The following is a 23,112-nucleotide window of genomic DNA, read 5'->3' as shown; positions in this document are numbered from 1 at the left end:
CACCTTGTGACCTTTGGTTCTTTTGACAATTACCTTACACCTGTGCCCTCTGATTACTGACCCTTCTAGCACTGGAAACAGTTTTTTCTTATTCACTTTATCAAAATCCTTCATGATTTTGAACACCTTTATCAAATTTCCCCTTAACCTTTTCTGTCCAAAGGAGGACTTTGTACCAGAACAAGTCTTCCTACTTCACACATAAACCTCCCAATGGTCTCTCTCTGGATTAGATTAAATTTAAGCAGCAATTTCAAAACGACCCAACTTAATTTCATGGAAGACACACAGCTAGCAAAGAGAAGGGGCTTTTATCCCAGCAGTCTAACTCAGCTTTGAACCTAGGTCTCAGGTGAAAAGTAAAATGTGCTAACTCACTGCACAAGCCTGTCACCTGATAATGCATCTGCAGACCATTGAATGAAGCCGTTTCTGAAAAATTGCATCCAAGTTTTGCCACGTGGTTTAATTCACAACTATTCAGAAATAATAGACATTTACACAAAATGAAAATATCCTCAGGGCATGAAACTTTAACTATCAACTTAAACTCAAGTCATATATTTCTTTATTATAAGACTTAATATCTACCCAGATTCATCTCGAAAAGTCCAAGTGCTGCCATCTCAGACTTTATTTACAAAGACCTTTATTACACTGGTTTTGCTTGTTTTGTTTTTAGTGAACATTGACAAGTCAGTGAGTGACAAGGCAGGATGGAAACGTGCTCAGCGGGTTTCGATTCGATCCTGGATCCTTCTCTAAATAGGATCAATTTTCCAACATCAAGTACAGGAAGGCAAGGAAGGCAAGGACCACAAGATAAAAATGCATAGCAGTCCTTGAAAAGGGCTAAATGCTCAAAAAACATCAACACATATTGCCACTGCTGTGGTGAGATAAGAGATTCAATTCTTTCCTCCGCAATCGACCTCTGGTTTTAGCTGTACTACTACGGAGAAGCACCACACAGAGGCCAGGCATCAGCCTGCAGGAGGAGTGAAAATCAATGGACATGTCATCCTTGGGCTGCTGTGGGCTTCTCAGCAAGCCTTTTTCATTTATACTACATGAAAATAAAGACAAAAAGAGACACACACACACTCCCAGAATAAAAGAAAATTGGCAGTTGAGGGACTGTCAGTGGATCCATCTTGTACAATCTAAAAAAATTTATTACTTGATTTCAGTTTATCATACAACTCAAAAAGCAATTTAACTCCAGAAACTAAGATAGGAAATATGTGTAATCAGAAACATTGCAACCTGACCGACAATACTTTCACCTTAGTCAGGCCGAAAAGGATGAATGTTGAAATCTTCAATTATGGTGAGATTCAGCTACCCCGGCCTTGTTAATGAGGGAATTATCTAAAATCCTTTTCACACAGCTTGCTTGCAGAATAACTCTTTTAGGGCAACAGGTTTCTCCTCAATAACAGTTCAACACGTCCCAATCATCCAAGGTCAGCTCCGCACGCTTGCGCTTCACAAGAGGGGAAGAACAACCAGTTACTTCAGCTTGTCCACCACTTCTCTTTCTGGCCCCTAATGTGGTGGTCACAGTGGACTCTGCACAGAGATCCTTACTGACTTTTCTGTGAAACTGCATCCTGATTGGCTCCTTGATTTGCTCAGCATTTGAAAGTCCATCGATTCCTACATTGATCAATTTGTTTATTCCATCTAGGAAATAAGTGAAATTGATTACGTTTATGTAAATATTTTAAAGCATAATGAGAATTTAAAGTTATTTTACAAATTAATTGAATGGTATGGCGCTGCAATAGGAGCTGGATAGAGATTGAATAATTGAATAATTCCTTTCATAGTAAATGTCATGGCAATGGCAGGGGAGAGGGAAATAAACTCAGGTCACAGGATTTCCACACTTGATTGCCATGCACAGATTATAATTGGACAGTAGGTGTATTTGGATAGAATTCCCACTCACAGTCAAACCATCTCATTGCCTAGGTTTACATGTGAAGATGGATATAGGGAGAGATTCTGGAGGGTAGAAAGTACCTGTCAAAGTGTTTCTCAACAAGAACCTGTATCTTTAGGAGAGAAAACAGGCAAACGAGAAACACACTTGAATTGAAGTTGATTGGTAGACATGCTGAATATGACGTATATGGATGTGAAACACAGAGACTGATTTAATAATTAATGGCTCCCAGCACAGGGCCTTGTGTGACATGAGATATAGAATATTCAAAAAAGATACATTTCTGTAAGAAAGAAAAACTCTAAGGGAAGGATGCACCACCCAGGACTAACCAAGGAAGTTAAAGACAGTATCAAATGGAAAGATTAAGTGTATACTTCCGCAAAGATGAGTGGCAGATCAGAAGGTAGTGAAATGGATAGTCATTGTCTCCAGAATGATATCAGTGGTTTTGTTGAGTGGGCAGAAAAGTGGCAAATGGAATTCAGTCTAGAGAAGTGTGAAGTAATGCAATTGGGGAGTGTAAACAAAGCAAGGGAATATTCAATAAATGGGAGGATATTAAGGAAGTTGAGGAAGTGAGAGACCTTGCAGTGCATGCCACAGGTCCCTGAAGGTGGCAGGACAGATGGATATGGCAAAGAAAGCATAAGGAATGCTTCCTTTATTAGATGAGGTATTGAATACAAAAGCAAGGATGCATTGCTGGAACTGTATAAAATGCTGGTTAGGCCGCAGCTGGAATTTGTGTAGAGTTCTGGTCACCACATTACTTAATTGCTCTGGAGAGAGTACAGAGGAGATTTACAAGAGTGCCAGGGCTTGAAAACTACAGCTATGAAGAAAGATTGGATAGGCTAGGGTTGTTTTTCTTAGAACAGAGGAGGCTGAGGGGCGACCTTATTGAGGTGTACAAAATTATGACGGGCATAGATGGAGTAGACAGTAAGACCTAGCTGAGGGGTCAGTTACCGGGGGGGCGTAGATTTAAGGTGATTGGTAGAAGGATTAGAGGGGACATGAGGAAAAACCTTTTCCCCCAGAGGGTGGTGAGCTTCTTGAATTTACTGCTTAAATTGGTGTTGAGGCTGAAGTGCTCAACTCATTTAAAAAGGCACGTGGATCCGCGCCTGAAGTGCTGTAACCTGCAAGGCTATGGACCAGGTGCTGGAAAGTGGGATTAAAAATGAGTGTCAAGCTTCTTTTTTCTCTTTTTATGGCCAGCACAGACACAATGGGCTGAATGGCCTCTTTCTGCGCCAAAACTTTTCTATGGTTCAAAGATTAGGCAGAATATAATAAACAGCAAAGAATGACTAAAATATTAATAAAGTGGGAGAAATTAAGATTACGAGAGAAAGCTAGCTAGAAATATAAAAACATAGAGTTTCTACAGGATTTAAAAAGGAAAAGGAGGTGGCAAAGTGAGCTCTAGAGAGTGAGAATGGGGAATTAATAATGGAAAATAAGGAAATGGCAGATGAACTGAACGGATATTTTGCGTCCGTCTTCACTGTGGAGAATACAAATACAAATAACATCCCGGAAATAAGTGGGCATCAAGAGGTGAAAGGGAGGGAGGAACTTAAAACAATTCCAATCGCCAGGGAAAGGCTACTAAGAAAACTATTAGAACTAAAAGCTGACAAGTCCCCAGGTCCTGATGGACTTCATCCTAGAGTCTTAAAATAAGTGGCTGCTGAGATAGTAGATGCATTGGTTTTAATTTTCCAAAATTCCCTAGATTCTGGAAAGGTCCCACCAGATTGGAAAATAGCAAATGTGAGTCCTTTATTCAAGAAAGGAGGGAGACAGAGAGTAGGAAAATGCAGGCCAGTTAGCTTAACATCTGTCGTAGGGAAATTGCTGGAATCTATCATTAAGGAGGTTATAGCAGGGTACTTAGAACATCTTAATGCAATCAGGCAGAGTTAACATGATTTTGTGGAAGGGAAATCATGTTTGACTAATTTATTGGAGTTCTTTGAGGAAGTAACAAGCAACGTGGATAAAGAGGAACCTGTGGATGTGCTGTACTTAGATTTTCAGAAGGCATTTGACAAGGTGCCACATCAAAGGTTACTATGCACAATAAGAGCTTATGACGTAGGGGGTAACATATTAGCATGGTTAAAGGATTGATTAGCTAACAGGAAACAGTAGACATGAGTAGGTCATTTTTGGGTTGGCAAGATGTGATGAGTGGAGTGCCACAGGGATTAGTGCTGAGGCCTCAACTATTTACAATTTATATCAATGACTTAGATGAAGGGACCAAATATATGGTTGCTAAAATTTGCTGATGACACAAAGATAGTTAGGAAAATAAGTTGTGAAGAGGGTATAAGGAGATAACACAAAGATAGGTAGGAAAGTAAGTTGTGAAGAGGGTATATGGAGTCAGCAAAGGGACATAGATAGGTTAAGTGAGTGGGCAAAATTTTGGCAAATGGAGTATAATGTATGAAAATGTGAACTTGTCCACTTTAGCAGGAAGAATAGAAAAGCAGCATATTATTTACATGGAGAGAGATTGCAGAACTCTGAGGTAAAGAGGGATCTGGGTGTCCTGGTACATGTATCACAGAAAAGTTAGTATGCAGGTACAGTAAGTGATTTGGAACGCAAATGGAATGTTGTTGTTTATTGCAAGAGGAATGAAATATAAAAGTAGGGATGTTTTGGTACAGTTGTACAGATGTGGTGAGCACATCTGGAGTACTATGTACAGTTTTGGTCTCCTTATTTAAGAAAGGATATAAATGTGTTAGAAGCAGTTCAGCAAAGGTTCATTTGACTGATTCCTCATAAGATAACACATAAGATATCATAATATCCCAGGTAAGATTTGACAGACTGGGCCTGTATCCACTGGAGTTTAGAAGAATGAGAGTTGATCTTATTGAAACAAATAAGATCCTGAGGGACTTGCTAGGGTGGATGCCGAAAGGATGTTTCCCCTTGTGGGAGAGACTAGCGCTAGGGGACATAGTTTAAAAATAAGGGGTCTCCCATTTAAGTAAGGAGAATTTTTTTTCTCTCAGAGGGTGGTGAGCGGTATTGTCATTTTGGTATTGTCACTGGATTGATAATCCAGAGACCCAGGGGTAATGTTCTGGGGACCAGGGTTCAAATCCCACCACGGCAGATGGTAGAATTTGAATCCAATCAAAATTTGGAATTTAAAGCACAGTGATAACTGTGAAACCATTGCTGATTGTCATAGAAACCCATCTGCTTCAGATTTACCTGGTCTGGCATCAGACCCACAGAAATGTGGCTGACTCTTAAATGCCCTCTGAACAAGGGCAATTTGCCTGGGCCCACATAATGAATACATTTTTTTTTAAATGACAAAGAAACTCTGTCTACGGTGATTGAACGTTTTGGAAAAGAGCAATCAGCATGGATTCAGGAAATAACCTGGAGTTTTTCCAAACACAATACTGACAATAGAAATGTTATTTGATATTTTTATTTGGACTCTCAAAGATTCTGAGGAAGTTCCAACTGGCAATTGATGGTTCAGGGAGGGAGGGAGTCACTAAATAGGACGTAAAGTATGATGCAGAATACACATGGTGTACAAACAGAAAAAAATAAACTGGGACATTTTAGGCAGCAAGAAGCTATAAGATCCTTGCTATTTATAACATAAGGCAACAACTTAGATAAGGGAATTGTAATTAAATCTCCCAGTTTGAAAATGCTGCCAGATCAGGAAATAAGGCCAATAATGAGAAACCATGCAACCAGATCCAGAGACATTTAGATCTTTCAGATAATTGGTCTATCTGGTAGCAGATAAAATTCAATGTAGTTATGTGTGAGATAATTAATTAAATAATAATTAATTAAAAATCAAAGTAGCAAAAGAAAGACTATTTGTTAAATAGGTTAATGCACATTTGTTGATCAGGAAAGGGTTTTCAACAGATAGATCTATGAAACTATTAGCTTAACCGAAGCAAAGCAATAAGATACTGAAATACAGAATACAAATCAGATGAGATATATTCTTGCTGTTAAAAGCTTTGGACAATCCCATCTGGAGGTGTATATTGTTCTGTTCAATTAGAGAAAGAAATTCATCCAAAAGAGAATACAAAGATAAACAATGACGGCATCAGGAATTTAAGATATGGACGACATTAAAGAAGTTAGTAGAACTTACTCTGGAAAAAAGATCTTGACCTAAGTTTCATGATTATGAAGGAAACTGACAACAATGACCTCAGTGGATTGTTAATTATGGAGATGGATTCAAAGCAGACAGAATGAGAGTTATGTAAACAATTACATACTTTTCTCAAGAAAGGATTGAGATGCATGGTGAGAATACAGGTAGGTCTCATGGAGGGGAATATAGGAGTTGATCTATCAAAGAGGGATAAGCTTGTTGGCCCTAAGTTGTTCCTAAAAATTCTAATGTACCAACTGCAATGTGGAAGCAGAGATCTACTGATGTATGCTGTTGCTCGTCAGAGCCATTTAAACAAGTTCCAATTTAATAGGATTTAGGTGAACATCAGGGCTATGTTGGTTTCACAAGTATTCTTAATGATCAAGTCAGCAGCACTGTTGCACACTCCCTTCAGGATACTTACAGAATTGCTGTGTCATTGTTCTGCCCCTAACATTCTCACGTCGTCTAACAGACACACGTTCCCACTGATAAACCACCTGAAGTGCAAAAAAAGAACTTAACAAAAATTCGACAAGTAAGCAAGAGAAACTTAATTGTTAAAAAAGTGAGCCAATTGTTTTCTGGGAAAACAGGAATGTCACTACAGATAAGAAAATGTGTTTCTGTCCCCCAACAATAGTGGCTTGCTGGGTAACTTCAAAGGACATGTGGAATCAATTAGGTAGCATGTGATAGGATCAAATGTAGGCCATACTGAGCAGGGATGGCACATTCCCTCGGCGTTAATGAATCAGTTGGGATCTTACAACAATCCGGCAACGTTCATAGTCATCCTTCTACTGCCAGGTCACAAATTACCAGGGCCAGGAATTTTAGGATGTTGGTGTTTCAGAGGAGCCTCGTGGCGGTGGGTGGGTGTAGATGGAGAGGCCGGGGGTGGGGTGGGGAGCACCCACAGGAGCCAGACTGCTTTGGGTTTGGGGCGGCCCAATGTTGAATGGAGGCTGTTGAGGCCTGAGCACAGTCACTTTTCAGGCATCACCCTGCCCCTCCCCCCAACCCTGAAAGATTGAGGCTGGGTGGGAAACGACATTTAAGTGGTCATGAATTGGCCACTTAAGGGCCTCAACTGGGGCAAAGAGGGGCGGGCCGGCCTAAGCCTTGCCCATCCTACTGTAAAATTGCAGAGGAGGCTGGGCGTGGGTGGGAGTCCAGTGGGAAGATCATCTGAGGAATTTTACAGGCACCTCCAACTTCCTCTGCCTTCAAACCCACCAGCGGGGGAATATAAAATTCTGCTGTAGGTTTACGGAGTTCCACCTCACAATTAAACATGGTGAGATCTTAACTTACAAACTCCGAGTTGCACATCCTGTACCATTACCACTGCACCACCGTATTCTTTATGGGAAGATGGGTTTGCCTTGAAATTTAGTGAAGCAACACTGAGCAAATGGAATAAGGAACTTGATTTATGTTGGGGAGGTAAAAACACTAAAGCATGAATATATATTTTTATTGACACACAGTTAAAAAGGGTAAGTTTTATCACAATGTTCATGCACATAATGGGTTGACAGGAAATGCAACTCCGCAGAGTGAAAATCTCTCAACTTCCCTCCCTCCCTCTCCAGCCCGATTCAACAAAAAGTCTACTGCTGTAAAAGTTTCACCCTGCAAATGCCTGAAACTCATCCAATTAAAACAAGTTCAAATGGCGAGGGAGCAATTCAAAGCAATGACCACTTGCATTATTGATGGAGCCCTAGAAACATTGCCAATAATTAGAGCGATGTTGACACTGAAGCATGAAGAGCTTTCTATTTCAGGTGCATGGCATCAGCATGAAGAGCTCCATGATGAGGTTCAGTAGTCGCCAGTAAAGTTGCTGGGTAAAGTTCCCAAATTGAGGGAGAGATGTCTGGCCACGGTAAAACCAGAGGCAAAGGGCATGCTAAGGCCAAGACTTGCTCCACCTGAGCTGGTCTCCAGTTTCCTGTTGGCCGAATCCACTGGCTGTTGCGCAAGGGTCGCTATGCCGAGCGCGTTGGTGCCGGAGCCCCCGTCTACTTGGCCACCATCCTCGAGTACCTAACCGCCGAGATCCTCGACCTGGCCGGCAACACAGCCTGGGACAACAAGACGACCCGCATCCTTCCCCCGCCACCTGCAACTTGCCATCCGCAACGACAAGGAGCTCAACAAGCTGCTGGGAGAGGTCACCATAGACCAGGGTGGGGTCCTGCCCAACATCCAGGCTGTGCTGCTGCCCAAGAAAACGGCCACCCCAGCAAGGTTTATGCCTGAAGAAGCGAGATCAGAAAAAGATCAACAGTATGTCTTAACATCAACCTCAGAAGAGAACCCATAGAGTTATATGACTTGGCTGAGCTTGTCAAATTAGTGTTAATTTGGCAATAATTTTATGCCACGGGCTAACAGTCAGAAAGACTTCATTTCACATGGGGCGCTCACAGGCAGATTAAAAAGAGTGTTACTTATCAATCAGGAGAGGATGGGAATTAGGTCTCAGAACTGAACTATTAAAACATCTGAGTTTACAAATTGCAGTTTTAAAATCCAGCTCATATTTGTCAAAATCATGTTGGAAAACTTCAACACTTCTACCAGACTCAGTACCTGCTCTGCCCAGCCTTCTGTCCCGCAGCACGTGTGCTTAAATTCCTCCAGAGGTTCCCCAGCAGGAAAGAGCGACAACTTGCTCTGAATTGTTTGGACGGACGAACAATTGGGCTATTACAAAGAAAAGTGAGAACTAATGAGAAACTTTTTTACACCATTAGCTTCCTATAATTGGGAAAATTAGATGGGAAATCTCAGCTGTCTGGATATATTAATGATAAATGATTAATCTTATAGTAGCAGGAGGTACATGTGTCAGATTATTGTAAGAAAACTGCACGAAACATTATAACATTACAATGGCTTGCTCCCCTGATGGTTTGATTTGTCAATATGCCACCCAACATTACATAGACTGGGTTTTCTCCCTAGGTTGTATTCAGGGTCACCAATTCTCTTGGAGAAAATTAAGGGGCATTCCGGAAGGGGATTGCATTACAGTTGGGGTGAGTTGGGGACGGGGGGAGAGCATGCAGGGTGGGGTGCCAGTGCTGTGGGGGCAGGAGGGTGGGGTTCCAGAGCTGTCGGAGGAGGGTGGGGTGCCAGAGCTGTGGGAGGAGGGTGGGGTGCCAGAGCTGTGGGAGGAGGGTGGGATGCCTGAGCTGTGGGAGGAGGGTGGGGTGCCTGAGCTGTGGGAGGAGGTTGGGGTGCCTGAGCTGTGGGAGGAGGGTGGGGTGCCGGAGCTGTGGGAGGAGGGTGGGGTGCCGGAGCTGTGGGAGGAGGGTGGGGTGCCGGAGCTGTGGGAGGAGGGTGGGGTGCCGGAGCTGTGGGAGGAGGGTGGGGTGCCTGAGCTGTGGGAGGAGGGTGGGGTGCCTGAGCTGTGGGAGGAGGGTGGGGTGCCAGAGCTGTGGGAGGAGGGTGGGGTGCCTGAGCTGTGGGAGGAGGGTGGGGTGCCAGAGCTGTTAACACAAGCAGATGGAAGCAAAACAGTTACTGCACAGGTACTTGATTTAAAGGCCTGAATTATGGGAAAAACATAATCATGGCTGCATTTATCCCGGGAATTGGAACAGCTGGCTCAATGGCAGGGCTGTTCTGTAAAATAAGGGATGGCTGTCACCCTGGTTCCACTGAGCTTGCTGATCTCTGCCAGGGCAGCAGCTGAGGAATTACAATTGGTCTCAGCACCTTTGGACAAGTCAAGGAGGGGACGATGGGAAGGGGAAATAAAGTCAAACTTCCTGCTCCTGATCCGCAAAGTCTGTCCACCATCTACAAGGCACAAGTCAGGAGTGTGATGGAATACTCTCCACTTGCCTGGATGAGTGCAGCTCCAACAACACTCAAGAATCTTGACACCATCCAGATAAAGCAGCCCATTGACTGGCATCCCATTCACAAACTTTCACTCCCTCCACCACCGACGCACAGTAGCAGCAGTGTGTACCATCTACAAGATGCACTGCAGGAACTCACCAAGGCTCCTTAGACAGCACCTTCCAAACCCACAGCCACTACCACCTAGAAGGACAGGGGCAGCAGACACATGGGAACACCACCACATGGAAGTTCCCCTCCAAGTCACTCACGTCCTGACTTGGAAATATATCGCCGTTCTTTCACTGTCCATGGGTCAAAATCCTGGACCTTCCTCCCTAACAGCACTGTGGGTGTACCTACACCACCTGGACTGCAGTGGTTCAAGAAGGCAGCTCACCACCACCTTCTCAAGGGCAGTCGGAGATGGGCAATAAATTTTGGCTTAGCCAGCGATGCCCACATCCTATAAGAGAATTTTTAAAAGTCAAATAAACCCAGGTGGGAATCGTGTGTCCGGACATTGAACGAGGACAAAATCAGGTTCGGCAGGTGCTGTTTTCTACCAATAAGTAGACTGGACTGCCAACATTCACGGGACTTAGATAAGAAAAACAGTCACTTGGGCATGTTACCAAAAGATAGTTGGTACACGTGGAACCATACTGTTAGAATTAGTGACTTCAGAAGAGGAGGGAGGAAAAATGAAATCAAAAAGGCGGAGCATCAGACTCAGAGCAAGTATTACGTAGAAATAATTATAGGGTAGTAATCGGTCAGAGGGAGTCAGATCAGAAACTCAGTGAGAATAGCTTGAGCAGTTTAACTGTCACTCAAACAAAGAGATTAAATTACAACCTGAAGTAAAAACAACTTGTGCTTATGTAGTGTCATGAACTTAGTAAAAGATCCCAAGGTGCTTTACAGGAGTGTTATCAATCAAGATTGTACACTGAACTTTATAAGGAAATATCAGGGCAGATGACCAGAAGTTTGCTTAAAGAGGTAGTTTTAAAGGAGCATCTTGAAAGAGAACGAGAGATGGGAAGGAATTCCAGTGCCGAGGGCCTGGGCAGCCGAAGGCACTGTCGACAGTGGTAGAGTGTTAAAGTTGGAAGGTGCAAAGAACCAGAATTGGAGGGGTGCAGAGATCGCAGAGGACTTTATGACTGGAGAAGGTTACAAAGACAGGGAAGGATGAGCAATTTTATAACGAAGGCATTGCCCAACCAGGAGCCAAAGTAGGCTTCTGTGCCAGTACTATGGTGTGGCTAGTAACTTACTATGCTAGTAAGCATAGGGGTGGTGGGTAAACGTAACTTGGTGAAAGTTAGGGTAAGGGAAGCAAAGTTCTGGGTGAGCTCATGTAGGGTGAAAAATGGAAAACTTACCAGGAAAGCATTGGAATAGTCAAGACAAAAGGTAACAATGCTTGGATGACTGTTTAGCAGTAGATAAGTTGAGGCAGGGGCAGAGTCAGGCAGTAATATAGTGGTGGGAGTAGGCAGTCTTAATGATGGAGTGGAAATGTGGTCAGGAGTTAATCACAGACACCAAGGTTGCAAACAGTTTGGTTTACTTTGGTTTGTAATTAAACATATTTACTGTTTCACTTGTCATGTGAATTTGATTCAGTCTTAGAGTTTTTTTGTCGCCAATTTTCTAAATGTTATGCATTTCAGATATGCGATGGTGTTAGCAAGTTAGATATCATTAAATCTGTAGCTGATTTCAAAGAAATTTTGTATCAAATATATAGTATAAAAGGGGAGCAATTTCAGTTTGGATACCCACAGAGATAACGGTATATTAAATGGGAAAGTCTATCCATCCTCACCGTAACACCAGTTCCTGAGATATCGAGAGCCCTCAGCTTTGAAAAGCAGCGCAAATATCCCATTCCATGCTCACTGATTTTGGGATTATCTGGTGCAGAAGAAACAACAGTGGAGGTAATAATTGGTCTCTGTTTAAAGAACCTACTGTGAGAACTCTCTGAACGAACGTTAATCTATGAGATGTTTTAATTCTTGAAGTCAATTGACAACATCCCAGAAGACTGATTTTACTTTATTCCATAATTTGTGCTAGACAAAGCTGTACAACCTTTTTGTATTTGTTCTTGGGATATGGGAGACTGGCATTTATTGCCCATCCATGATTCCTTCATCTCAAAAACTTATCTAAACATCAACCACACTATGTGGGGCTGTGAACCAACTGGGTTTTTTCAGCAATACAGAAGCTTTCATCGTGATGCTTTCTGGTGCCAACTCACAAGTTACTCAATTTATTGAATTCAGTTTCATACCTTGCCAAGTTGGGATTGGAATTCTGATCATTGAATTTCTGGTCTGTAACCACTACACTACCATACTCAATTTCATGCAACACTATAATTTTTCAGTGTAGTTTGTACAGAGCTTACATACAGAAGTGACGTCCAGATTTAAAAAAGACTTGCATTTAAATAACGACTTTCACACTATAAAGCTCCAAAGTGCTTTATAATCAATTAAGTACTTTTGAAATGCAGTCACTGTTGTAATGTAGGCAATATGGCACCAATTTGCACACAGCAAGGTTCCACAAATAGCAATGTGATAATGACCAGAAAACCTGTTTGTGATATTAACTGAGGGATAAATATTGGCCCTGGACTTTTTCGAAACAATGCCATAGGATCTATTACATCCACCGGACAGGGCAGGCATGGTTTAGCATCTCACCCAAAAGACAGTACCTTCGATAGTGCAGCTGTTCCTCAGTACTACACTGGAATGCCAGCTTGATTTTTACACGAGTCCTGGAGTGAGATTTGAATCCATAACTTTCTGATTCAAAGTGGAGAGTGCTACCCACTGAGCCAGAGCTGACACCTAGGTTAGTGTACTCTAATGTGTTAAAGCTTCAGTCCCCAAGATATTATCCTGAGTTATTACAAATGACAAGCATTCCCTAACATTATGATAATTTCAGCACAGGTCAAGACTGAAACCTGGAAACTCCTGGTTTGTATTACCACTGTGGACTATGTTCTTACCACTGAACCATCCGCAAAGTCTCATCACTGCAAAGTAATGGTTAATTCACATCATATTGATTCCCTTTTTTGTAATGCACATAACTAGAAATAACTAGCTTCACATGCACTGAAGATCCAACCTTGGCTCACTTCTGAGTCAGAAGATTGTGGACTGAAGCCCTTCCCTGGAGATTTGAACACATAGTTTAGGCTGACACTTCAGAGAACTGAGGTGCTGTCTTTTGGATGAGATATTAAACTAATTGGCTCCCTAATAGCAGCAGTGACTACACTTTAAAAGTACTTAATTGGCTTTGAAGTGCCTCGAGAAAGGCTATATACACATACATTCACACTTACATGTTGCTTTAGGTAATTCAGTACCTAATTGAATAGCGATGTGGCGAAGTCAGAATTAAGCTGATTTATTTCTTCCGTAATGCAGGGGTGACAAAATTTCAATTATGGCATCACAAAGTATTTTAATTCCGGTAGAACTCATGCATCATCTACAATTGGTATACTTACAAAGCTATTTTCATTTTAAGGAACTGGTAAGGACTGACTCTAATCAAGAATATAAGGACATCAAGATATAAGTGCTGTCATTACAAAATGTATGCAGTCTGTTACAGTACAATGAAAATCAAAGTAAAGAACATTCTGCCAGCACAAATACAGAAAATACCAAGGTTAATACTTTCCTACAGACATACACAAAATGTAAAGTTAGAAAAAAAGGAATGTTGAAAATGCACAACAGGCCAGCTTGTGTTTTTTGCACTGAAAGCCTTTTTAAAATCTTGTCATTGCAAAAAGTCAACCAGAGTTATCTGGAATGTCTAGAAACTTACTGGACAGATCCAACACTTCCAAATTCCCCAAACCTTTCTTTATCACTCGGACGGGTGTAGTCATTTTCCGCAGACCAGAATCTGAAAGGCCATTATCCCCAAGGTATAAGCAGATGAGACTGCAAGAAGAAAAGGCGACAGTGAAGGTTAGTGTGGGGACTAAGGAAAGGAAAAACTTTTTTACAACCATTTTATTATCATCCAACACAAAAAAATAATACATTTATGTTTGTGGTGAGGTCACTTATATTTATTCGTCACAGGATGTGGGCAACACTAGCAAGGCCAGCATTTATTGCCCATCCCTAATAGCCTTCGAGAAGGTGGTGGTGAGCCGCCTTCTTGAACCACTGCAGTGCATGTGGTGTAGGTACACCCGCAGTGCTGTTAGGGAGGGAGTTCCAGGATTTTGACCCATGGACAGTGAAAGAACAGCGATATATTTCCAAAACAAAAAACAAAAAATTCCTGGAAAAACTCAGCAGGCCTGGAAGCATCGGCGGAGAAGAGTACAGTTGACGTTTCGAGTCCTCATGACCTATATTTCCAAGTCAGGATGGTGAGTGGCTTGGAAGGGGGCTTGCAGGTGGTGATGCATCTGCTGCCCTTGTCCTTGTAGATTGTAGAGGTTTTGGGTTTGGAAGGTGCTGTTGAAGGAGCCTTGCAGGAGTTGCTGTAGAGCATCTTGTAGATGGGATATACTGCTGCCACTGTGTGTCTTGGTGCAGGGAGTGAATGTTTGTAGATGTGGTGTCAATTAAGCAGGCTGCTTTGTCCTGGATGGTGTCGAGCTTCTTGAGTATTGTGGGAGCTATACTCGTCCAGGCAAGTGGAGAGTATTCCATCACACTCCTGATTTGTGTCTTGTAGATGGTGGACAGGCTTTAGGGAGACAGGAGGTGAGTTACCTGCCGCAGAATTCCCAGCCTCTGCTCTTGTAGTCACGGTATCTATATGGCAAGTCCAGTTTAGTTTCTGGTCAATGGTAACCGCCAGGATGTCGATAGTGGGGGATTCAGAAATGGTAATGCCATTGAACGTCAAGGGGAGATGGTTAGATTCTCTCTTGTTGGAGATGGTCATTGCCTAGCACTTGTGTGGTGTGAACGTTACTTGCCATTTATAAGCCCAAGCCTGAATATTGTCTAGGTTTTGCTGCATATGCGCACAGACTGCTTCAGTGAGGAGTCACGAATGATGCTGAGCATTGTTCAATCATCATCGAATATCCTCACTTCTGACCCTATGATGGAGGGAAGGTCATTGATGAAGTAGCTGAAGATGGTTGAGCCTAGGACACTACCCTGAGGGACTCCTGCAGCCATGTCCTGGGACTAAGATTATTGACCTCCGACAACCACAACCATTTTCCTTTGTGCTAGGAACGACTCCAACCAGTGGACAGTTTTCCCCCGATTCCCATTAACTCCAGTTTTGCTCGGGCTCCTGGATGCCGTATTTGGTCAAATGCTACCTTGATGTCAGAGGCAGTCACTCTCACCTCACCTCTGGAGTTCAGCTCTTTTGTCCATGCTTGGATCAAAGTTGTAATGAGGTCAGGAGCTAAGTGGCTCTGGCAGAACCCAAATTGAGCATGTCAGTAGATTATTGCTGAGTAAGTGCCACTTGATGCACTATTGATCACACCTTTCCAATACTTTGCTGATGATGGAGAAGAGACTGACAGAGCGGTGATTGGCAGGGTTGGATTTGTTCTGCTTTTTGTGGACAGGACATACCTGGGAAATATTCCACATTGCCAGATGGATGCCAGTGTTGTAACAGTGATGGAAAAGCTTGGTGAGGAGTTCAGGTAATTCTGGAGCACAAGTCTTCAGTATCATTGCTGTAATGTTGTCAGGGCCCATAACCTTTGCAGTATCCAGTGCCTTCAGCTGTTTCTTGATATAACGTGGAGCGAATCGAATTGGCTGAAGACTGGCTTCTGTGATGCTGGAGACTTCAGGAGAAGGCTGAGATGGATCATCCACTTGACACTTCTGGCTGAGGATGGTTGCAAATGCCTTATCTTTTCCACTGATCACTGATGTGCTGGGCTTCCCCCCCACCCCCAACCCCACCCCCACCCCCTTCCTCTCCCTCCCCCCCTCACTCCCCATCATTAAGGTTGGGGATATTGGTGGAGCCTCGTCCTCCAGTGAGTTGTTCAATTGTCCATCACCAGTCACAAGTGGATGTGACAGGACTGCAGAGCTTAAATCCATTAGCCATGGACTGCTTAGCTCTGTCTATCACTTACCATTTGGTGCATGGGTAGTCCTGTGATGTAGCTTCACCAGGTTGACTCCTCATTTTTAGGCATGCCCTCCTGCACTCTTTATTGAACCAGGGTCGATCCCCCCGGCTTGATAGTAATGGTGGAGTGAGAGATATGCTGGGCCATGAGGTTACAGATTGTGGTTGAATACAATTCTACTGCTGCTGATGGCCCACAGCACCTCATGGATGCCCAGTTTTGAGTTGCTAGATCTGTTCGAAATCTCTTCCATTTAGCACAGTGGTAGTGCCACACAACACAATGGAGGGTATCCTCAATGTGAAGATGGGACTTCGTCTCCACCAGGACTGTGCAGTAGTCACTCCTACCAATACTGTCATGGACAGATGCCTCTATGACAGGTAGACTGGTAAGGATGTCAAGCAGGTTTTCCCCTCTTGTTGCTTCCTCTGCCACTCGCTGCAGACCCAGTCTGGCAGCTATGTCCATTAGGACTCGGCCAGCAGTGGTGCTACTGAGCCACTCTTGGTGATGGACATTGACATACCCCACCTAGGGTACATTCTATGCCCTTGCCATCCTCAGTGTTTTTTCCAATTGGTGTTCAACATGGAGGAGAACTGATTCACCTTCTGAGGGGACAGGGCAGGGGTTGCAGCAGGTGGTAATCAGTGGGAGTTTCTTTGTCCACGTTTGACTTGATGCCATGAGACTTCATGGTGTCCGGAGTCAATGTTGAGGACTACCAGGGCAACTCCCTTCTGATTGTATACCACTTTGCCAACACCTCTGCAGGGTCTGTTCTGCCGGTGAGACAGGACATACCCAGGGATGGTGATGGTGTCTGGAACATTGCCTATGAAGTATGATTTGGTGACTATGACTATGTCAGAATCCTGCTTGACTCATTTGTGGGACAGCTCTCCCAATTTTGGCACAAGCCCCCCAATGTTAGTTAGTAAGGACTTTGCAGGGCTGGGTTTACTGTTCCAGTGGCTAGGTTGAGGCCAGATGGTCTGTCCGGTTTCTATCCTTTTATACTTTGTAGCAGTTTGATATAACTGTGTGGTTTGCTAGGCCTTTTCAGAGAGCAGTTAAGAGTCAACCACATTGCTGTGGGCTAGGAGTCACACGTAGGCCAGACCAAGTAAGGACGGCAGATTTCCTCCCCTAAAGGACATTAGTGAACCAGAGGAGTTTTTACGACAATCAACAATGAGACTAGCTTATTTTTAAATACGACAATTAAAGTTTACAAGGAAAGACATTAAAAATACTATTTTATGAAGATGGACTGTTAAACTAGGGAAGGGGAAATTGATTGTATCACAACATTTTACAGAGTTGGTGAGTTGTGTGTCAGTAGTTTCTTGGCTCTTGTGTCACTCCCAGCAAGTGAGAAATATAAGCAGAAACAGAACTGTGTGGTCTGGATTAAAAGGGTTCGAAAGTCACAAACGAGCAGTTTGGATATCCTGCAGGAGAGGACACTCTGAAGGTCTCATTGAATTGAGCAGTTCATTCAGGGTTGAATTTAAATCTCACAAGCAAATACTTTTTGTTATATGGTTTTTGGGAGTGCTGTTTGTTGAAGGACATTACAGGTTGGACGCACTAAGGTTACACATTACGACAGAAAGTTAGTTTTTCAAATATCTGAAATGAAGTAAATACGTTTTGTTAAACATTTAATATAGCATGAAACCTACCACGAGAATCTGATAATACCATGAACATACAGGAATCAGTTTCAGTGTAAGAGGTTTCATCCGTTTATGCCCCAGTTGTTTAAGCTTTATTGAGAAATCTTTAACAGCATTGAGTATTTCTGCTAAGTTACCCCACCCTAATTATGCCCATGAAAACGTTCACACAGCTAGCATGAACTGAGTGGGTATCGTGCCCTGCTTTTGCCCTGGAGCTGTCAAGTCATTTAAGGACTTTTGCTGTTAAAGTGTTGATTCTGTTCAGGGTGTGAGATAATGTAATGAGGATATCTTTTGCATGGAGTTGACAAACAGTTCTCAGCGTTTCTGTTGTATCCAATAACACATACTGTACCTTGCTAAGGTTTCAGATGTCAAGTGCATTAGGAGCTCATGTTCATCCCCCAGCTTACAGCTCGACAGATCCAGGCACATCAAACCACGAAAAGACTGGATTTCTTCCAACTTTTCTGACACCATTAAAAATCTGCAACGATATAAGGCACCTTTGTAAAACGCTGGAGTGAATCTGGTCTCCAAGGAGGTAATATCCATGCCTTCAGTGGTACCGTTTCATTGCATTCCCAGGCCAGCTACAAAACAGGTTTGCTAAAGATTTCTCTACTTAGACCCATCTTGACAATTGAGCTAGGGGCACAGATAGCGGAGATGGTAGCAAAGTAATCCAGAGTCACCATCCCTGGTGGCATGGGTTCAAATCCCACCACAGCAGCTGGTGGAATTTAAATTCAATTATTAAAATCTGGAATTGAAAGCTAGTCTCAGTAATGGTGACCATGAAACTACCATTGATTGTTGTAAAAACCCCATCTAGGGCATGAATGCCCATTAGGGAAGGACATTTGCTGTCCTTGCCTGGTCTGGCCGACATGTGACTACAGAACAACAGCAACGTGGTTGACTCTCAACTGCCCTCTAAATCACCCTCTAAAACGGCCTAGTAAGACACTCAGTTCAGGGGCAATTAGGGATGGGCAACAAATACTGGCCTTTTCCGTGGCACCCACATCCCACGAAAGAATAAAGAAAAAATTGCAACTGACAATATTCTTGATGAACACCATATTCACCAAAAGTTATTCCATCAATTATTTTTTCCCTAATAAAAACCAAATGACTGGCTGTAATGATTCTGTTTATAACTATTTTTAAAAGAAGGATCTTAATTTTGTTAGTTCTGTGGTTGTTAGTACTGAGAAATGGAACACTTTCCATCTTGAACACTCAGTGCTCTTTGGTCAGACACTTGTTGTGGTACAGAGTAAAGTCCTCCTGCTCTGCCCCAGCAGCGTGTTTCAGAGTAAGCCTTTTTGGTTCCCCACAGCAGCCATACTGGTCTTTGACCTACAGTCAATTAGAACCAAATTAGGAGCAATTTTGTGTTATAGGCCTCTCTCCAATAGCGAATGAATTGAGATTGCCCAAGGTCAAGTTGATTTCACGCAGTGCTCTTACAGTCAGAAAACAGTTCATCAATTTAGTCTTGGCTAGTTTCAGACCCTGGTTCAGGAATGAAATACAAGTGTCTAACACCACAGAACACAGTCCTCAAACTGTAATGATTTTGTCAGAGAAGTGAGATGTGACTTACACCTCATTCATTTCAGTGCTGGTAACCAAACTGGAGTGGTGCTACAGTGCAGAGAGACGTTGGTTTTATTGCTTCACTTCACTTGGGTCCTTGATCATAGCTGTACCATGACAGGGCAGCACCTGGCCTGCATAAGGCATCTAATCAGCAAGACCAGAGAGAGAGCAGACACCTGGACACGTGCGCGCATGTCCCAATAACAGCAATTGGCAGAACCTTGGAGGCAGATCACCTGTCTGCCTTCTCAACTGTGGCTGGTCCCTAGACTAATGACAGCAAAAAATGGAAAACAATATGCAGTGGACAAGAGAAAAGGAAACGTTTTCAAACTATTATTAAAGATTATTAAATTACAAAACACAATTCATTACATAATAATCACTGGACACTGCCAGTATATAATGAAGCAGTTGTATTGTACTGTGGAACACCAAAACAACTTATATCTTTGCCCCAACCAATTTTAGCACCACTTGAAGATGCATTTTCATACTGGGGAATATTGAGAGCTCTCAAGTACCTTTTTCAAGTGGCCATTCTTCATGTGTAAGAAACTGAGTGACATCAGGCTATTTGATGGGGTTGGAGGAAGTACATTACAGTCAAGCCCAGCTATTCTCAACTGGTGTCCGCTTCTGTGTACCTTCCAAAAGCAGCCACCAGATAGCAACTGGACTTTTTACCCATTTTCCCCTCCCTAACTTAGGGAGCACCAAGGTCATTTCTAGTCCCACTAACTGAAACAATGACTGCAAATGTTGGAAATGCAGCAGGGTCAGTCAACATTTGTAAAGAGAACAGACAAGAAACGTTTCAGGTGCAGACTTTTTCTGAATGGTGCTGACACGGGGGGTCTGGAATTCTCAACATTGCCATTTGGATCAGATAGAAAAGATTGTACCTGTCTCGTAAACACAGGGATTGGAGCACGAGACTTCCATAAGCCTCACTGAATTTAAGTAGAGCCTTTGTACTTGTGTCGGGGTCAACAAATTTCTTCCTTGCTTCCACTGCAATGAAAAGTTTTTCAGCAATCTGCTCAGGAAAGCCAATTAATGAGTCAACATGCTGTATGTTGTCAGCTATAAAACCAAGCACTACATCAAAGAGCAACTTGGGAGAATAGCGAAGATTCCCTTCCTTAGTGTACGTGAAGACAATGTGATCAGTCCTGCAAGTGCTTGGCTTGTCTCCATCTTCAATACACAGTTTAACAGTGAAGCCCTTTTGAAACAGTTGCAGTGACCTGGATTTTTCAGTGCTCGCCTTCAAGTTTGAAGCACCATTCAACAGGTGAAGTTGTCCCTTTTCACGTACATAGATAGGCCCAAATTCAAATGCAGGACTTGTACTGGTGTGTGAAGACATTGGAAGACAATCTGAAAAACTAAACATATTTTTTCAAAATAATTCTGTAATGTCTAAACTTGTTTAACATTTAGAACTTCAAGTAACAAAATCTAAAAACTTGATTCTCATAATTCAGAGCATATTTTTAAAAATTACATTCTCTGGTGAATGGTTTATACTCCCATCCCTTGCTTTATCTATCCTTGGTGCTAAGACAATGGCAACAGTTCATTTTTTGCAGAATCCATTCCTCCTGTTTCAAAACTGATTCCAATGCTGCACAAAAGTGAACACTTCCCACCCCACACTTCAATCTTCTAATCATACAATCAGTTGTCTAATTTTCCTCTGTCAGTTTGGCTTTACATGTGCACAAGTAGTCATCATGAGAACTCTAGACTTAGCTCTTTTTCACTTTCTTCTTAGCTCCTCCTACCAATAGTGAACTTCACACAGACTAGAACCAGTGATAAGAAAAAGAAAAACCTTGGACTGAAAAAAGAGGTTTCATGTGACTTTTGACAGTGGAGAAAGATTGTAAGAGGTTTAGGAAGGGAGGTGCAGATTAGGGCCATTGCTGCAGCTCTGACATCAATAGTGCAGTGAATGTGTGACTGTTTGTAGGATTTACAAAAGGCTGGACTTAGAAGGAGGTGCAAGTCTAGTGAAAGCTGCAGAGGTAGTATGGATGGATCCATAAAGATATTTGTACAAGAGGATGAGGCTTTTAAATTCAATGTACCAGGGGCAGGCATAGTCATTGCCAAAGCAACAGAGATTCTGGCATGGGCACAAAGCCAATGGCTGGGATTTTCCGGCCCCGTCATGGTGGGATCCACTGCGGCAGATTCAGCGGCCCAACCAAAAGTCCATTGACTTTCGGCGAGACCGGATGATCCTGGCAGAGGGTGGGGTGGGAAAATCCCACCCAATTAGTTGAGCAATGCACTGGTTAGATCCAGAGTTAAGACTCTGCCATGCTAGACTGTCACCTTTCTCTCCAGTGGCTCTAAGTGTCACATTGTTAAATGAGACCCCCAGTGCTGGGGAGTAAGCATGGCAGTTGAATGAGAATCCATCCTCTTCTCTTTAGTCTCTTGGCACCCAACCCCAAATACAACACTTACCTTCAATGGCAACCTGCTCCCACCTGGCCAAACAAGCCAGTAGAGATTATCAAGGGCAGGTCTGATGGGAAATTGGAACTTAAAATAAGATAGAACGCAAGCAATAGTGCTCATGGAGGGTGGAAGTCAGGAGGCTGATAAAGAAACATTGAGGAATTTGAGTTTTAATTAGGATTTCAGCAATTGTGGAAGTAGACAACAATGTGATGGTGGAAATACTGATGGATAGACTATAGAGATTGAAGCTCAGTTTAAGATTGAACAAGGTGTCAAGGTTGCATGTAGGTCCTTTCACAAGACTGGTATACAAAATTGTGAGAAAGAAGATCAAAATTCATACTCATTAAAATAAACGGGCAAGAGTTTTATTTAATTCTTCAACCTCGTAATAATAGTGAGAGATAGGGAGAGAGAACCTGAGAGAGAACAGTGCTGGAATTGGCATTTTTAAAAACAAATCCCATAAATTGACTTCAAAACTTGAGATGACGATGTTAAACTTACATAATAGAAACAATTCGAGATGTTCAGGACACCATGCAAAAAAAAAAGACATGAACTGATCTTTAATCATATCCCTTTGTGCTCAACTTCATGGAAATGCTTTAAAAGGATGACCAGACACATTACTTCAAAAGGGAAATAAGCAGGAACAGTCAGGGACGAAAACAGAAAGTTTTGGAAATACTCAGCAGGTCTGACAGCTTCTGTGGATAGAGAAACAAAGTTAACGTTCCAAGTCTGCGTGACCCTTCTTCAGAACAGTCAGGAATTCACTTCCACTTCTAGCGGATCCTGAGAATGGTTATTATGTTCTAGGACAGGCTCATCCAACCCGTGGCCCCCGAAGCCATTATATGTAGCTCCTGGAGCCACTGTTTAAAATGCCAGCAAGACGGGTAAGTGAATCTGAAGATTCTGCAAGGGCCTCCTGCTCCAGTCACAGGCCACTCCTCTCCCACGTTTGCTGGGAGAGAAACAGAGAGGAGCAGCGATCACCGTCAGTGGTGAGTGTGCAGAGGAAAAATTGGGGGGAAGGGAGAGAAAGAGCCAGGGAGATTGTGGGGGGGAGGAGCCAGAGAGACAGGGGGTGGGTGGGGGAGGAGCCAGGGGGGTGCAGGTGAGGCAGAGGAAGAGACTGGTTGCAGGGCACAGATGGGAGGCTGAAGGTGGGGGCGCATGGCAGAGGGGTTGCATGCCC

General features: G+C 43.0%; 2 protein-coding genes across 2 annotated transcripts in view; both read right to left on the bottom strand.

Moving 5' to 3' along the window:
* Positions 1–1,154: 1,154 nt before the first annotated feature.
* On the bottom strand, positions 1,155–20,802 carry lrrc42 (leucine rich repeat containing 42). The gene is made up of 7 exons (XM_078561630.1): positions 20,336–20,802; positions 18,178–18,309; positions 13,878–13,996; positions 11,836–11,924; positions 8,739–8,852; positions 6,559–6,634; positions 1,155–1,686 (listed from the first exon to the last, which is right to left on the bottom strand). Exons 1-7 carry the CDS (start codon positions 20,800–20,802, stop codon positions 1,433–1,435), a joined length of 1,251 nt encoding a protein of 416 aa, XP_078417756.1. The 3' UTR covers positions 1,155–1,432.
* Positions 20,736–23,112, bottom strand: part of dio1 (iodothyronine deiodinase 1) — a 30,903-nt gene continuing 28,526 nt past the window's right edge. The window contains exon 4 of the mRNA XM_078561637.1: positions 20,736–20,821. Within this exon, the coding sequence (XP_078417763.1) occupies positions 20,768–20,821 (54 nt within the window). The 3' untranslated portion in view covers positions 20,736–20,767. The remainder of the gene's footprint in view (positions 20,822–23,112) is intronic.

Source organism: Cetorhinus maximus, chromosome 17 (genome assembly GCF_964194155.1).
Source record: "Cetorhinus maximus chromosome 17, sCetMax3.hap1.1, whole genome shotgun sequence".
In the NCBI taxonomy this organism is placed as follows: Eukaryota; Metazoa; Chordata; class Chondrichthyes; order Lamniformes; family Cetorhinidae; genus Cetorhinus; species Cetorhinus maximus.
Note: the sequence above shows the minus strand (reverse complement) of the source record. Positions and strands in the feature narration are given on the sequence as shown.